The 17,809-nt window shown below is 58.0% G+C and overlaps 1 protein-coding gene across 2 annotated transcripts in view; it reads left to right on the forward strand.

Moving 5' to 3' along the window:
• Window positions 1-16,375: 16,375 nt before the first annotated feature.
• Window positions 16,376-17,809, forward strand: part of REEP6 (receptor accessory protein 6) — a 42,145-nt gene continuing 40,711 nt past the window's right edge. Inside the window, exon 1 of one of the 2 annotated variants that reach the window (XM_057489615.1) lies at window positions 16,376-16,674. In XM_057489615.1, coding sequence (XP_057345598.1) covers window positions 16,505-16,674 — 170 coding nt within the window. In that variant the 5' untranslated portion in view covers window positions 16,376-16,504. The remainder of the gene's footprint in view (window positions 16,675-17,809) is intronic. The other variant, XM_057489616.1, reaches the window with a different exon arrangement.

Raw genomic sequence — 17,809 nt, forward strand, 5'->3', positions numbered from 1 at the left:
TGTTGCTAGTAATTGGTCTGTTCAGATCTTCTGTTTCTTTCTGGGTCAGCCTTGGAAGGTTGTATTTTTGTAGAAAGTTGTCCATTTCTCCTAGGTTATCCAGTTTGTTAGCATATAATTTTTCATAGTATTCTCTAATACTTCTCTGTATCTCTATGGTGTCCGTAGTAATTCTTCCTTTCTCATTTTTGATTCTGTTTATGCATCATGTCGACTCTTTTTTTCTTGATAAGTCTGGCTAGGGGTTTATCTATTTTGTTTCTGTTCTCCAAGAACCAGCTCCTGCTTTCATTGATTCTTCCTATTGTTTTATTCTTCTCGATTTTATTTATTTCTGCTCTAATCTTTATTATGTCCCTCCTTCTACTGACTTTGGGCCTCATTTGTTGTTCTTTTTCTAGTTTGGTTAATTGTGAGTTTCGACTGTTCATATTGGATTGTTCTTTTTTCCCGAGGTAGGCCTGTATTGCCATGTACTTCCCTCTTACACCGCCTTGTCTGTGTCCCACAGGTTTTGTGTTGTTGAATTATTGTTGTCGTTTGTCTCCATATATTGCTTGATCTCTGTTTTTATTTGGTCATTGATCCGTTGGTTGTTTAGAAGCATGTTGTTAAGTCTCCATGTGTTTGTAGGCTTTTTCATTTTCTTTGCGTAATTTATTTCTAGTTTCATACCCTTGTTGTGTGAGAAGCTGGTTCGGACAATTTCAATCTTTTTGAATTTACTGGGGCTCTTTTTGTGGCCTAGTATATGATCTCTTCTTGAGAATGTTCCATGTGCACTTGAGAAGAATGTGTATCCTGTTGCTTCTGGGTGGAGACTTCTGTAGACGTCCAGTAGGTCCATCTGTTCTGATGTGTTGTTCAATGGCTCTGTCTCCTTATGTTCTGTCTGGTTGATCTGTCCTTTGGAGTGAGTGGAGCGTTGAAGTGTCCTATAATGAATGCATTGCATTCTAGTTCCCCTTTGAATTCTGTTAGTATTTGTTTCACATATGTAAGTGATACTGTGTTGGGTGCATAGATATTTATAATGGTTATATCCTCTTGTTGGATTGACCCCTTTATCATCATGTAATGTCCTTCTTTGTCTCTTGTGACTTTGTTTTGAAGTCTGTTTTGTCTGATAAAAGTACTGCAACCCCTGCTTTTTTCTCCCTGTTAGTTGCTTGAAATATCTTTTTCCATCCCTTCACTTTTAGTCTTTGTATGTCTTTGGGTTTGAAGTGAGTCTCTTGTAGGCAGCATATAGTTGGGTCTTGTTTTTTTATCCATTCAGTGACTCTGTGTCTTTTGATTGGTGCATTCAGACCATTTACATTTAGGGTGGTTATCCGTAGGTATGTCCTTATTACCATTGCAGGCTTTAGGTTTGTGGTTACCAAAGGTTCAAGGGTAACTTCCTTCCTAAGAGCCTAACTTAACTCACTTAGTATGCTATCACAAACACAATCTAAAGGCTTTTTTCCCCCTCCCCCTCTTTCCTTCTCCATTCTTTATATGTTAGGGATCATATTCTGGACTCTCTGTCTATCCATTTTTATTACCTCTGGTGACAGTTATTTAACCCTGGGAACACTTCCACCTACAGCAGTCCCTCGAAAATACACTGTAGGGATGGTTTGTGGGAGCTAAATTCTCTCAGCTTTTGCTTATCCGAAAATTGTTTAATCCCTCCTTCAAGTTTACATGATAATCTTGCCGGATAAAGTATTCTTGGTTCGAGGCCCTTCTGCTTCATTGCGTTAAATATACCATGCCACACCCTTCTGGCCTGTGAGGTTTCTGCTGAGAAGTCTGATGATAGCCTGATGGGTCTTCCTTTGTATGTGATCTAATTTCTCTCTCTGGCTGCTTTTAATAGTCTGTCGTTATCCTTGATGTTTGCCATTTTAATTATTATATGTCTTGGTGTTATCCTCCTTGGGTCCCTTGTGTTGGGCGATCTGAGCACTACCATGGCCTCAGAGACTATGTCCTTCCCGAGATTGGGGAAGTTTTCAGCAATTACCTCCTGAAAGACACTTTCCTCCCATTTTTCTCTCTTCTTCTTCTTCTGCTACCCCTATAATACGAATATTGCTCCGTTTGGATGGCTCACACATTTCTCGCAGTATTCTTTCATTCCTAGAGATCCTTTTTTCTCTCTGTTCCTCAGCTTCTTTGTATTCCTCTTCCCTGATTTCTCTTTATCATCTTCTCCACCGTATCTAACAGGCTTTTAATACCCTCTATTGTGCTCTTCAACGATTGGGTCTGTGTCCTAAATTCGTTGCTGAGTTCTTGAACATTCTTCTGTACCTCCATGAACATGTTTATGATTTTTATTTTGAAATCTCTTTCAGGAAGATTTATTAATTCAGTCTCACTCGATCCTTTGTCTGGTGTTGAGAGTTTGCTTTGAACGAGGTTCTTTTGACGTTTCATACTTGTACGTGGCGGGGGTCGCAGGGGAGTGGTGCTGGTGCCTTGGGGGAGGAAAGAGCTGTTTCCTGTTTCCCGGCTGCTATGCCTGTCTCCACTGCCAGAACCAGTGGCGGAACACACAGGTGTAAGCCTCTGTGCTTTGTGTGGGACGTCCCTCTGGCTGGCCTGATGCCAGGGCAGGGGCAGCCGGTTTGCGAGCCAGGTGCAGGCTAGCCAGGAGGAAGACACAGCAGGCTGCATATCAGCGTGGGGGTCCGTGCAGCTGCGTAGCCAGCCAGGGGGATGTAGCGCCTGAAGATGGTTTTAAGTTCCCAACCTGCTGGGCAGAGTGCACCCGCCCAATTCTGTCTACCTGTCCTTTCTCCTGAGCAGTAAGCTCTGTGCAATCCTCGCCCCTTTAGCAGCCCTCTTGGTTTTAGGAAGGTTTTGAGACTGCCCGCCCAGAGCAGCCGGATATGAATGCCTGTTCTCCACAAGCAGCGGGAATCTCCATCTCTCCAGGTATTCCAGCCCCACTAATCACCAGAGCACCATGCAATGTAGGTTTGTGCTCCGAACAGATCTCCAGGGCTGGGTGTTCAGCAGTGCCAGGCGTCCACTCCGTCCCTGGTCTGTGTCTCTTCCTCCCGCCGATGCGCTGGGCTGGGGGAAGGGCTCGAGTCCCGCCGGGTCACAGCACTGGTACCTTACCCTGTTCCGTGAGGTCTGCTCTTTTCTCTAGGTGTGTGCAGTCTGCGCAGCCTTCTTTCCTGTTATTCTTTCAGGCTGAGTTGTATGAATTACATTTTCATATTATATGTGGTTTTGGGAGGAGGTCTCTGTCTCACCTCTCACCCCGCCGTCTTTAATCCCTAGGGAGGCTACTCCTCAGGGATGAGGGGTGGAAGTTGCACAGGGGGCACCCCTGGGAGCATGCCCTGGGAACCTGCGGCGGCCGGCCACCCCTGCATCCTCAGATGCCTCCTCTGGGCACCCAGGGGGCGGTGGTTCCACGCAGCACTGCGCCGTGTCCGTGTCCATCCCGGGAATGTCCAGGCCTGGTGAGGACGGCCCCACCTTTTCCTGGAACCGTGTGGCTGCAACTCGGTGGCTGATGGCACCCAGGCAGCGGGTGGTGTTGACAACACGTGAGGCCACGTGCACAAATGGTGACACCCTCGGCGTGGTGGGGCAGCTCGCCTCTGTCCAGCGGGCCACGAGCAGAGGGGACGACACAGCACGAAGGAGGCCGGATTGGCTGCAGCTACGTACGGGTCCTTGAGGATGCAGCGGCAGCCCGGGGAGCTGCCTGGGTCTGCCGACCGAGGAGGTGCCAGAGCACCTGCCCCAGCAGAGGGGGAGGATGAGCAGGGGGAGGAAGAGGAGCAGGAAGCAGACTCGGGTCTGGGAGTGCCAGGTGCCACCTGCCCGAAGGGGAAGCTCTCGTCCACATGCAGCCAGGACACCAGCAGGGCCGCGGGCCCGATGACAGCAGCTGCAGGGCCACACAGGTGAACAGAAGAGGCAGGTTATCCCGGGATCCCCCCGTAATCCTGCTTCCACCCTGTCCCCACTGCCCTCTGGGCCCCTGGCCCTGCACGGAGGGTCCTGTCAATCACCAGCATCCGGGGGGTCCCTGTCTCGGGAAGGCTCCTGGGCGTCACCTACTCACAGAGGAGGAGGCTGGGTCCCAGAGGGGGAGGGGAACCACCCGTCAGTCTGACAGGACTGGTCGGCCGTGGAGCTGGGACCCCAGCCCCACCCGTCTTTAGGACGCCCCCACACCCAACGTGGCCCGTAGCTTCCCTGAGGCTGGGGAGCAGCCCACCCCCTGCCGGTCGCCCCCGCCCGGAGACTCACCTGGCCCTGGCCAGGACGTTTAAATCTTGTGGCGCCTGAAGAACTGCAACAGTCCCTTTCTGCCGGCCCTCTGGCCCTCTGGCTCCAGCTGGCAGGACAGGCTGTAGCTGCAGGACAGAGGGACACCTGTGAGCCCCTGGAGCCACACGTCAGGGTCCCTTCTCCCAGAGCCTGCGGGCAGCTGCAGCCCACGCCTGCCTCCTGCCGGCCTCACCTCTGCTCCTCATCCAGGGGCTCTACGGCCTGGAGAAAGGACTGGAAGCGCTCATCGGGCTCCAGGTCGTACTGCCTGGCCACGCGCCTTTGAATCCAGATCTCGTCTAGGATGGAAATGACCTGGGGCAGAGGAAGGACAGGATGCAGACGAGGAGGGGGGTGAGGAGCGGGGGCACTGGGATGGTCCCGGATCTTTGCTCACACGGGAACCCGCCTTCCCTCCAGTGCCATCCAGCCCTGCCTGTTCCCACTGTTGGGTCTCCAGCTCCTGCTCCAGGAAGGCGGCCTTGATGCCACCCCCACCCCCCACCTGACAAAGCCTTCAGTGTCCTCAGCTCTGTGTGGCTTAACTCTCTCAAGACACGTTAGACCCAGGGTACGGGGTGGACAAGGTCCTGCCCAGGGGTTCTTGACTCCGTCCCTCACCTTTCATGGCTGGGCACTCAACTCTTATTTTATACCATCACCCTGGAAGGCAGCAAGGCAGCCAAAGTGCATGGGAAACAGCCCCCTGAGCCCAGAATGAGGCCGGAACGTCCCCACCCTTTCTCAAGGTGGAGGACCTCCAGGGCCCTCCAAGGGGCAGGCCTGCCCAGAAACAGCACCCGGACCTGGCCCGGGATCGGGGCTACCGAGAGGCGGGGAGGGGACTGGGGAGCTGAGGCCAAGCTTCCCACGCAGCTCTCTGTGATGGCAGACAGGGAGACGGGGCCTCAGGCGGGAAGGCACTGCCAGCCCCCTGATGTGCTTCCTGCCCTGAAGGAGCAATATGCCTCCCCCTGGGCAGGGCCTGAGGGGGAGGCCAGTCCTGCCCAGATGCTGCCCCTCTCGCCCTCAGCCCCGCCTTCCCTGGGGCCAGGACCGGGGCTTAAGTGGGTCTTCTCCTATGGGTCCAGCTCCTGGGGTGGAGGGGAGACTCTCAGAAGTAGTGGTGGCCAGATGCTGAGAGGTGCGGGCTCACTGGGGCTCTCTCCTCCCCAAAGCTCACCATCCTGCCCCCCTGTGCCCCGCTGGGCTCACTTACTTCATCGTTATGTTCCGGGAGTTGGTCCATGGGCACGTCATCGAGAATATATCCCAGGAAGGGGACCATGCCCTGTGCCACGGGGGTGGGGAGGTGATGAGTCCCCGCCTACCTCAGGGGCGCCCACAGAGCTCCTCCTGAACCCCACACCCGCAGCCCCCAGCTCCCTTGGACCACCCTGTGCTGCCTCCCTCCCCTTCTCCCTTCACCCTGCGCTCCTCTCCCGGTCCCTCCCAGGGCTGGCTTTTGGCCAATCCCAGGACCTGTGGTCCCTGCACCTGTCCTCCAACTTCTCCCCGTACCCAGCTGCTATCGCCCTCCTGGTCACCCCAGTGCTGGCAGCTCAGGGCTCGTGGCACCAGGCCACACCACTCTCACCTGATTCTCCTGGTAGTCGGGTGTCCTCTGGTCCCCCTGCCATCGCGTCAACAGGTACTTCGCCTCCTGCAAGGTCGGGGACACTCAGGTGCTCGTGCTCCCCTCCCACGCGGCCTCCCACAACCAGACCTTGGTTGATGGATGCCTTGCGCGAGTCCCCTGGCACCTATGCTGTCCCCACCTCCAGCAGGCTCTCAGCCTAGAGCGACCCCAGCTCCGGCACACACTCATCCTCTCTTGTGTCCTTGGGCCGCGGCCAGCCGCCCCGAGAGGCTTCCTCACCTGCAGAGTGTCAGGGGAAGTCCCTGCCTCCCAGGGTGCCCTGAGCACCCACTGTCACCTGGCTATCACCACCGCTCCCCTCACACGACAAGGTGGGATGGGCAGAAAGCTGAAGCCCGTCTTGTGCTCCCTGGACCCTGCTCACCTGGCAGGCCCGCACCCCAGGGTAACGGTCTGAGGGGACCCAGGGAGAGGCCGACCTTGCTCAGCCACGGGCCCCACCCCTGCTCCCGACCCCACGCCAGCCCCAGCCCTGACCGGGGGCCTGACCTCTGGGTCCTCACTGGATGCCAGGCCCCCAGTCAAGTGGGGCCAGGGAGGGAGACAGACGAGGCCGTTGGGGGCCTGGGGGACCCTACTTCCCCCATCAGCTCCCCCCTCTCACCCCGCACACCTCAAGTCTGCCCCAAGGCTGGGCCGCAGCACGGCAGAGGACTTGCCCCAAGGACCCCTCCCTTCGAGACGTCTAGCCTCCATTTACCTCGTGGAACCACTGCCGGTCAGCCTTCTTGTCCATCTTTTTAAGTTTTTTAAACATCCTGGAGCTTTTCCTAAGGGGTGGGGAGAGGAGGAGGGGACATGTGGCCAGCAGGTGGGGAGTCTGGGGGCAGACCAGTTCTCCTGGAGACCCCAGATATCAACTAGCCTGCAGGAGGCTATCCACCACAGCCCTGGGCCCTGGGCACTCCGTGGCCTGGGGAGGGGGCTGCGTGTTTCCACCCGGGGCCTCCATTCCCAGTTCTCCCCGGGGCGAATCTGCTTTGGGCCAGGTCGCTGTCCTTGGGGCAGAGACCTCCTGCTGCAGAACGCATGCTCGAGATCTCCAGTTGGCTTCAACCCACACCTGACATTGCGGGAAACTGATTCCTCCAGGGGTATCGCTGGCCTGACCCACAGGGGGCTCCAAGAGCCCGCCATCCCTGTCCCTAGGCTCTGCCACCTCCCAGAAAGTCCCAGCCATCTGAGGGGACACTGCCAGACCTCGGGGTATCCCTGTCCCCTCAGGTGCCCTGGTCCCGGGGACAGGACTACCCACCAGGAAACATGTCCCCAGGTTCTTTTCAGACGACCTACGGGAGGGAACTGCAAGGCCAAGAGAATCGCGTGGAGGGATGCAAAATTCAGGAAGGTCTCACAGTCCTGGGAGGGAAGACAGAGCTGAGAGCGTGGCCTGCTTCTCTGCTCTGTCCCCCCATGAACTCCTGTCCTTAAGCCCAGCACACCTGGTAGCTGGTGAGCAGCCCTCCTGGGTGGAGGACTGTAGCTCAACCCAAGGAAGGGGCAGGGATGGCTGTCCCCCCCTGGGGCCTGCGAGTCCAGGTCAGCACGCCCCTGGCAGGAGGGCCCGGGGACCGTGCGGGGCAGACCGCAGGCATTCATCATGAGAGTTGGCAAAGGCGGGGAGCAGGTCCCAAGATGCCAGGATGGACCCCGGGGGCCGTCCCATGACTCACCTTGGCCACCCGGATCCAGAACTCCACCACGCGGGCCCTGTGCCGGGCCGTCATGCTCGGGGTCCCGAGGCAGGAGGTGGTGACCAACCTAACCGTGGCTTCAAACTGCTTCATGACCTTATGGATGTTGGGGGCCACGTGCTCAATGCTTGCCTTCTCTGGCTGGTACCTTCTTCCCATCTGTGGCTTGTATGCAATGTAGGCCTCGCATTCATAACGGCTGACCTTGGTGAACAGCTCCTGGGGATGACATGGGGTGTCATCCAGCTGTGCTCCTGGTGCCCCTTTTCCAGGAAGCCACCGGTTGGAGTTGGAGCCCAGGCAGCTGGAGGTGTGCTGTGAGCCTTGTGGCCGTCCGGGCTTTGGAGCCCGTCCACTGAGGCGCCCAGGACCGGATGCACAGCGCCGCACAGTGGTGGGGAACGGAGGGGCTCTGCTCGCAGGCACCCTCGCTCACCTCCTCCCTGCAGCACAAGGCAGCTCACCCGGCCATCCTGGGGCATCTGCCTCCCATTCTGCCACCCCGTGGATCCCGGTACCCACTCAGGTGCAGTTTCCCCGAAAACAACTCCACCCAGGGACTTTGTTGGTGTCTGTGTCTCCCACGCCGTCAGGTCCATGGCAGGGGCCTCTGAAGTGCGGAGGCTGTGGAGGCCTGCCAGGCCGATGGCCCGAGGACCTAAGGCCCTGGCAGCACCTCCCTGAGCACCCCTCCCTTGCCCCGCCCCTCCAAGCCCGGGCAGGCCCTGCCCACCTTCCCTCCACTCCTCCTCGTTGGTCGGCAAGGACCCCTAAGGGCCAGCCCTACTGTCCCCCTGTGGTCAGTGCAGTCTTGGGCGTGGGGAGGGTCTCTCAGGGCACAGGGTGAGTCCGTGGGGAAGCTGGGACGTGGGCCCACATCACAGGAGCCCACGTCAGGGGAGGGCAGGTCTGGGGCAGCCCGTGACACAGGGAAGGCCCAGCCCCGACCCCGGGAGCCCGCTCGGCTCACCGCACAGATAAGGGTCAGCTGCTCGGCCACCAGGGGGGGGGGGAACTGCAGGATGGTGAGCGGCTCCTCCCTCACGGCACAGGGGGTGCTCGCGGCACAGGGGCTGGTGGGCGCTGGCCCTGCCTCTGGCTCTGCCGTGCTTGGTGCCATTCCGGTAGGTGGTACGCGCCCCGGGCCCGAGGGCTCAAGGGGCTCCAGCTCGGGGCATGAGACCACTCCTGGGATGTCCCAGGGGCTCATGGCACAGGGTCTGGTGGGGTCCAGTCCCGCCTCTGGCTCTGGCAGGCCCGGTGCCATTCCGGCAGGGTCTCCGGGCCCCACGCCTGAGGGCTCATGGGGCTCCAGCTTGGGGCCTGGCGCCGGGGCTGAGGCCACTGCTGGGACATCCTCCGGCTCCGCAGGGTCTGAAGCAGGTGACACCGGCTGTTGCTCCAGCTCAGGGGTCTCAGGGAGCTCCGGGATGGGCTCTAGCCTCGAAGACAGCCTTCTCCATGTCTCTGGACCCAGCTGCATCTGCCGTGGTGCTGGAGCAGGACACAGAGGAAGGGTCACCCCGGGCCTGATTCCCCACGCCTCACTGCCTGGAAGGGAAGCCCACCCTAGACGGTCCCCTGGCTGCAGCCCCTCACCTTTGATCTTGGCCACCGTGGGCCCCAGGTGCTCCTTCTGGCCCAAGTAGTGGAGGACTGGGCCCTGCAGGGTGCATGCAGGCTGGCTGCAGTGGAAGACGCTGGGCGCACTCTCGGGCTCCCAGGCAAGGCACCCATCCCATCCCATCCTGGGGCTGCGGGAAGGCCGGGGGTGGCAGACTGAGAAGCCTGGTCTTTCCAGCCGCTCTGCCCTCCCCTGCCTGTCCAGGCACCTGTCCCCACCTCCTTCCTGACCCTGCGTGTCTGTCCTGGGACCCCATCCTCTCCCATCCTCCCGAGTAGGAAGTCCCCAGTCGTCAGCCCGCCCTTCGGAATCCAAAGATGGGTGACCTGCTGGGCTCTGCTGGGCGCCCCCTGCCCCAAGCCCCAAACGCCTCCTCCGCCCATTCTGTGCACACGGGCAGTGCCCCCTCTGGTCCCAGTAGAAAACTCACGTTTTCAGTTCCTCCTGTGGGCCCTCGTCATGCCCCCCATCACATGAGGAGGCGGTGAGGGCATCGCCCATGACGCTCCCCGGCCATGACCTGCGGATGACGCCTGAAGTGACTGCCCGACCGACTCCCCCCGGGACGGGGTCCCAGTATTGTGTCTGCTTCCTTCACGCAGTTATGCTAAGTGTGCCCAGAGGACCTGCACCAAGTGGGTGCTGCACACCTATTGTTGCTGAAGGAAGTCCCCCCAGAACCTGTCCAGGTACCCCTCTGCTGCCCCCAGCGGCCCCTCATGTGAACTCAGTGAGGACGAGGACCGGGCCCAGCCACAGGGAATCGGGAGCCTCTGCTCCCAAGGCTGCTTTCCTTGTGCTTTTCCAAACTGAGGCCACTGATGGGTGAAGCCAAAGGCTTTTCATGAGGTGCAGAGAAGTAATAGCCCCGAAGTGGCCCAGCTTGGCCGGCAGTCCTTTCTGCAGCACCCAGTGCCTGGGGAGCCCCTCTAAGGCTCTTCCCGTGTTCCCCATGGACACCCTAACAGGCTGATCACCAGCCACCCTACCTGTCAGAGGAACACACCACGGCTCAGACACATGTGGGGACGCTCAAGACACACAGCAGGCCGTGGGCAGAGGCCCGACTGTGCCGAGGAGGGGGGTGGGTACTCACCAGGGGAGCCGCCGTCCCTTGGTCAGCTGCTCGGCTTCCTCGGGAGGGAGTTTGAGCTCAGGTGCGCTCGGGCTGGTGTGTGGAGCTGGTTGCACTCGTGCCGAGCGCTTTCTCCCCTTCCTCCTCACGCGTTTCCGGGGAGCCCTGCGCCTGGGGACCTCAGTCCCGTGGACAGTTGGCTCATGTTCAGGCTGAGGGGGGCAGCAGGGGTATAGTCAGTGGGAAACCCAGGTACCATCAGGACGAGGGAGGTTCGCAGCTCACCCGAGAGCCCCCAGCCCCCCGGGATGCGAGCAAGGAGAGGCACGGGGTGCCCCCGGGGACGAGGTTCCAGGCCCTCTGGAGTGGGCCGGTCGGCCACGCTCGTGGGGCAGCCCTGGGAGGGCCCTGGCAGGTTGCCAGGTTTGGAACGGGGTCCTGGGTGTAGCCAGCCTGCCCCAGGCCCAGGGAGATGGGGTAGGTGAGTCCATCCACCAGCTCCTCGTCGCTCCCCAGGGTGGAGCTCTGCAAAGCCGGCGCCTGGTAGCTGCGGAGGAGGCACCCGGGGCTGCGTGGACCTCCCCGCAGGGGGCAGTGTGGGCCGCAAAGCCCGCCCCCGAGGTCAGGCGCACAGGGCCATCTGCCTAGACATCCAGTCCCTGGGGGAAGGAGAGGACACCCCCGGGCTCAGGACTAACATGCGGGTGGAAGTGCCTGGTCCCAACACTCACCTCCACGTCCTGAATGCTGCGACCAGAGCTGTGGCACTGACTGCCCCGCTAGGGGGCCACCACCTCGCAACGTGCTGCCACCCAGGAACGGCCCCCCTCCTCCCCAGCCTCCAGTCCCACCCATGCCCCACGCCCACCGCACACACACAGGAAGGGCCGTGGGAAGATCAGCCTGGGATGGGTCACACTGTGGCCTGGCCCTGGAGTGGCCCGCTCTGGGCTGCCCTGTGTTACCTCGGGGCTCCTCGGGAGACACGGACAGAGGCGGTGGAGGAGGTCAATGAGCCCGCGCCCACAGCGAGCAGCAGGACTCTCCGTCTCGGCTTCCCGGACTCCCACGCCTTCAGAAGGCTCCGCACAACAAGACCGCATGTTGCTCTGTCGAGCGCCTCCGGTCAAGTGAGCAGGACCGGGGTCTGCGGCCAGGGTCTGGGTTCCGTCCGGGTCACAATTCAGGTTCTACTGGGCGTGTCTTCAGTGACATCACTTCTTCAAGGGTCCATATCCTGGGCCCCTCCGTGCATTCAGACACGCCCACATGCCCCTCTGGGCTGCTGACCGCCCACCCTCCTGGCCTTTGCCCTGCACGACTACACAGTCTCCAGCAGAGCCCTCCCCTCGCTCTTTGGCAGTGTCACCAGGGTCCCAGCTCTGAGGAGACAAGAGCTGAGCTCAGGCCTCTTTTTCTTACCAGTTCCGTGTCCCGCTGCGGCCGCGGTACCTCCCAGGAGCAGCCCAACGCCCCAACCTGCACAGGCAGTGTCATGCCAGACGTTCCTCCCTAGGGACATCCCCAGGGATACATGGATGACCCCTCCAGCTCCTGGGGACTGGTGTCACGTGTGTCTGATGCACAGACTCAGAGATGGAGGAGTGCCAACCAGGCTTGGCACGGAGCGTGGAACAGCACGCAAGTCAGGCCGGGGTCCGGGCCTTGTGATCTTGGGCAGGTCAGTCCCCCGGTAGGCCGTTTTCAGGTGTGCACCTGGAAGGGGCAGCAATGAGAGGGGATCCAGGTGTTGCCATCTACTGGCATCCACCTTCCAAAGGTCCAGGCTGCTCTCAGACTAGGTGCTTTTCAGACCAATCAGTAAATGGGTCAGAGTAGCACACTGGAAATGAGGTCTGTGCTGCCTCTGAAATCCGAGGTGGTCTACCAGGCTGCTGTGCCGTTTGTGTGCGGGGGGTGGAGGAGGGTCCAGGTACAGCACCTCATTCATCACCTTAGGAGAGCTAGGCATACCCACACGATAGACTTCTAGAAACTTGTCGAAGACGAAAGGCCCCTGAATTTTTGTTGGATTTATTTCCCACCTTCTGACACGTGACTGCTCTATCAGTGTGCTTAGACAAGTTGTACTTCCTGATCACTGGGTCCAGTGGGCGTAGTGCCATCAGTGGGATGGGCCAGTGTGACGGCTTCTGGAAGGAAAAGGACAGGAAGGTTCCTTGTCACTAAGGGACAACCTAAGTCTGGAGATTTGATATGCCTCTGAGATAGTTTTCTCTCCTTGCCGGCTGAAAGCTAACTGCCCTGCTGGTCTTTACTCACAGGAAGAGAACAAAGAGCATTTTCCTGAGCAATACTTACACACTGGGTGCTTGGGGACCAAGTGATGAAGCCCCATGTGCAGCAGTAACTGCAATCTGAGACACTCCGATCACGGTGTCCATCATGCACTGTCATCTCCAAGATTCGTCCGTTTTCTGAGTAGGCCGAGTGAGTGACTTCAATAAGGGTTTGTGGAAATCACCACCCCCACGTCTTCCAAGGCCTTGGTGGGAACTCCAGTCTGTAACCTCTCCTGGAAGGCAGTACTGCTTTCAATATATACTTCGGAGGGAGTTCTAGAGACTTGTACTTGCCCTGCCACACAGCACGAACTCCTGGCCGGCACAGTCCCCCGTGGCTAGCAAGGAGGAAGCCGGGAGCTCTGCGTCCCTGACAGCTCGGCCCTGTGGCCTCTGACACTGAAGGAGCGGCACTGCGGGCACTTGGTCGGGGTGGGGGGGGTGCTGCTCCTGATACCAAGACCCGGTCCTCGTCCCTGAGGTCAAATCACAAAACACAATGACAAGGTTTTGAGGAAAGGAAAGGAGAGTTTATTGACTTGCTAGCAAATGAGGGAGTGGCAGGCTCCTGCCTTAGGGAACCACCGTCCTCCTGACACGCAAGCGGTCAGGGCTTTTCAAGGGGAAATGGTAGGAGAGAGGCTGGGGTGCAGACACATGAAGTAGCAGCTTGCAGGGGCCCAAGCAGACATTCCTGCGCCAATTCACTAGCGTTTTGTTTTTCTTTTCTGCTCCTCCTCAGTCCCCTGGGACAGAATGCCTTTTGAGTCCCTTTTTTAGTGAACTTTACTGGCCTTAATTCTCTCTCATCCCGCTCATATCTATTTTTCTGCCGAACACTCCCAAGACTGACCAGCCTCTCTGTAAACATCCCATAGACGTGCTGACAGGCCCCTCAGGTCTACAGTGTGTGACACCCAGGCAAGAAGCCTGGCTATAATTTCCATTTTCTCCACACGATCCTGCTCCTTTCAACAAAAAGATGGAGGTCCTGGGTCAGCCCTTGGTCAACGTAGCTACTTGACCGGTGGTGGCAGCAAGAATTTCTTCTCTCCCTGAGGTTCCCTTAGCTGGAGTAAGAAACAGATTGACGTGAAACAGATTAACAGGAGAAAAAGTAACAAAATTTAGTTAAGTACATACAGGGAAGCCATAGACATCTGTTCCACAGACAGGGTGTGGGTAAAATTGCAATATTTGCAAAACTCTCTTGGCCTGGCTTTAGTGCATGTCCGCATCCACAGGGGTTTCCAAGGGGTGGAGAGAAGTAGTCCGTCTCCATCAGTGGGTGATTACGTGGGCGAGCGAGGGCTTCCCTGGACCAGAGAGCTTGGTGGGAGTATTGGCTGTCTTCTACTGCAGCAGGAGAGAGAGAGAGAGAGGGAGACGCAGGGCGACTGCTTGTGGGCAATAAACGGCTTTTGAACACTATTTCTCCCTTTGCCTGATTTCGCTTTCAAAGGTGTTTTGCCCTGGGATCTCCCCTCCCTGGAGTTACGCAGGGAGAATGAGGTCTGTGTGTCCTCCTGAACCACGGAGGAGGGGTGAGGGTCTGCAACTTCAAAGGGAAAGGGAAGTAATTCACGGGAATATAAAACAGGAAACGTCTGGTAAAATACTTGATGGGACACAGAAACAATGAGGGGGCAGAACGGGGAATTTTAACAGACTAAAATGATACCGGGGTTCTTGTTCCCAGAGTCAAAGACTGAACTTCGCAAACACTGATCGAGGTAGGAAAGAAAGCCAGGGAGGCTTTTATTTAGAGAGAAAGTGGGAGAAAAGAGCTCCTGGGGCATGCGGGGTGGGGTGGGGTGGGGTGGGGTGGGGTGGGGTGGGGGGGACAAGACAGTCCACGGCCGCCTGCCCCTCCCGCCCGCTCACCGCGGGTGCCCCCCCTCGCCCAGCCCCTTCCCCGCCCCACCGTGACCACCTGCGGCTGCCGGGCCTCGTCCCCCACCCTCACACGCGTCCGGGGGCTGGGGGTGGCGGTGGGCACACCCGCCTTCAGCCTGGCATCCCCGCCCAGAGGCAGGGCCAACCCGCGGGCAGGCCGGCGGGTCCCCCACCCCGCAGGCAGGCCTTACGGAGGGTGCCCCTAAGCCCTGCGCTCCGATCGCCTCCACTCGCCCCCACCCGCCGGCCAGCGCTGGCCTTAGACCCCCCCCCACCCCACCCCCGTCCCCGGGCCCGGGCTGCGCTCCCGGAGGCAGGGCTTTTCCCCTCCTGGCCACGGTAGGGAGGTAGGGCAGGCCCGGCCCCACAGGAGGGGACCACCGTCCCTGGGCCCCTGGGCGCGCCCGTCGTCCGAGGGTGGTGTCCGTGGCCTCGAGCCCCGCCCCCCACCCCGGGCACGGACCGGGCCGACCGCCCCAGGCCACGTGCGGCCCTGGGCACCCTGCTGCCGCGCGTCCCGCGCTGCTCTCCCGCAACAGCAGGTGCGCTCTGCAAGTGCCGGGGCGCCCGCGCCGAAGACACGCAGAGGTAGAGGGACCGGGCCGCGCGCTCACACCCATCTCCATACATAATGATGAAAGTATAAACTCACCAGGAAGATACACTAATGCACCTACTAAAAGCATCCCAAAATGCTAACAGAAAGAAAAGGAAAACTAATAAAACTAAAGGGAAAGCACAGACAAGTCCATCAGTCTCCTTGGATATGTCAACACTTTTTTTTCTCAGTAACCGATAGGACAAGTAGATAAAAAAAACTCAGCAAAGATGCAGAAAAACTGAATGGTATCCACCAACTAGATCTAGTTGACACTAATAGAACATCCCACTCCACAACAACAGAATTTTCAGGAGCATATGACGTATTGATCACATAGATCACACAACTGAACTAAATTTCAAAGAATTGAAATCATACAAAATATGTTTGTTCTCTGACCGTAGTGCATTAAATTACAAATCAGTAATAGAAAGATATGTAGAAAATCCCCAATCCCTTGAAAATTAAATAACTTAATAAGAGGTGAGTTATTTACAATAGCCAAGAAACGGAAGCAACCTAAGTGTCCCTCAGTAGATGAATGGATAAAGAAGATGTGGTGCATATACACCATGGAATATTATTCAGCCATAGGAAGAAAACGAATCCTACCATTTGCTACAACATGGACGGAGCTAGAGGGTATTACGCTCAGTGAAATAAGCCAGGCGGAGAAAGACAAGCAGCAAATGATTTCACTCGTGTGGAGCATAAGAACAAAGCAAAAACTGAAGGAACAAAACAGCCGCAGACTCACAGAACCCAAGAATGGACTGACAGTTACCAAAGGGAAAGGGACTCTGGAGGGTGGGTGGGAAGGGAGGGAGGGACAAGGGGAGCGAGGGGCATCAGGATCAGCACACATAATGCAGGAGGGGCGCGGGGAGGGCGGTACAACACGGAGACGACAAGTAGTGACTCTACAGCGTCTCACTACGAGGATCGTCAGTGACTGTAATGGGGTGTGTGGGGGGGACTCGATAATGGAGGGAATCTAGTAACCACATTGTTGCTCATGTGATTGTGCACTAAGGACACCTAAATAAGTTAATTGATTAATTAAAAAAAAATAACGCGTGGGTCATCTCATGAAAAATCAGAAAGTATATCGAAGAAAATGACAGCCCGCGCCTGACGGCCCTCGCGGCCAATGAGCGCGCAGGTCGCGGGCAGGCCCGCCTCCGACTGACGGCACTCGTGGCCAATAAGCAAGGCGGCGCCGCGGAGCAGGCAGCCATTGGGCGAGCGCGCAGAACCAGTGAGTCCGGCGGCGGCTTAGTAGCTGCAGGCGCCGCCGCCGCCACATTCAAGAGTCGGGAGCCTCGCGAGCGCCGTAGGCAGAGGCAGCTCCCGCGGCTCCGTCCATGCTCCGGGCCGCCGTCCCGTCCGCGCAGCGGGCCCCGCGGAGACCACGTGAGGGTGGACCCGCGCTGTGCTCGGCTGCGCCTTCCTCCCGGCGGACCTGCGGCGGAGCGTCCCGAGCGGGCCCCGCTTCAGGGGTGAAGGCGACAGCGACGGCTCTGCGGGCCGGAAGGTACGTGGCCGCGGGGCGCGGCGGGGCCTGACGGGGCGCGGGGACCTCTGCCTCCGCCTGCGGGCGCGGGCGAGCCGGTGAGGGGGCGGCCGTGCGAGGGCTCGGCGGGCGGCGCGGGTGGTGGGTCCTCGCTGGGCCCGGCCGGGGGCCGCGCCGCCGCCGCCCGGGACGGGGAATCCGGGGGCCGCGCAGGCGGGGAGGCCGGAGGGCGTCCTGCCGCGTGTGGAGGTTCTCGGCGGCGGCCTCGAGGGCGAGGGCCGGGCGAGCTGAGGGGCCCGGCGGGACCCGCGGCGGGGCGGCGGGGGACAGGCCGCCGGGGGCCGCGCCTTCGGAATTAAAAGAGTGTTTTCCCGAGGTGCCTGTCGTCCTTGCCGTTGGGGATTCCCGGGGCAGTGTCCCTGCCGGTCACTGGTCTGTCCAGGTTTTGTTTCTTCCTGGCTCAGCCGTGGGAGGTTGCGTTTTTCTCGAGAGTTGACCGTTTCTTCTAGGTTATCCAGTTCCTTTCCATATAATTTTTCATAGTATTCTCTCATAATTCTTCATATTTCTGTGGTGTCAGTACTGATTTTTCCTTTCTCATTTGCTGATTCTGTTCATGTGCGTTGACTCTCTTTTTTTCTTGGTAAGTCTGGCTAGGGGTTTACTATTTTGTTTATTTTCTCGAAGAACCAGCTCCTGCTTTCATTGATTCTCTGTATTGTTTTATTCCTCTCTATTTTATTTATTTCTGCTCTGCTCTTTATTATGTCCCTCCCTCTACTGACTTTGGGCCTCAATTTTTCTTCTTTGTCTAGTTTGGGTAATTGTGAGTTTAGAGTGTTCATATGGGATTGTCCTTCTTTCCTGAGGTAGGCCTGTGTTGCAATGTACTTCCCTCTCGGCGGTGTCTTTGCTGCATCCCACAGATTTTGCGTTGTTGAATTATTGTTGTCATTTCTCGCCATATATTGCTTGATCTCTGTTTTTATTTGGTCATTGAGCCAGTGGTTATTTAGGAGCATGTTGTTAAGCCTCCATGTGATTGTAGGCGTTTTCGTCATCTGTGTGTAATTTACTTCTAGTTTCATACCCTTGTGGTCTGAGAAGCTGGTTCGTACAATTTCAGTCCTTTTGAATTTACTGAGGCTCTTTTTGT

Source organism: Manis pentadactyla, chromosome 12 (assembly GCF_030020395.1).
Source record: "Manis pentadactyla isolate mManPen7 chromosome 12, mManPen7.hap1, whole genome shotgun sequence".
NCBI classification, from domain to species: domain Eukaryota; kingdom Metazoa; phylum Chordata; class Mammalia; order Pholidota; family Manidae; genus Manis; species Manis pentadactyla.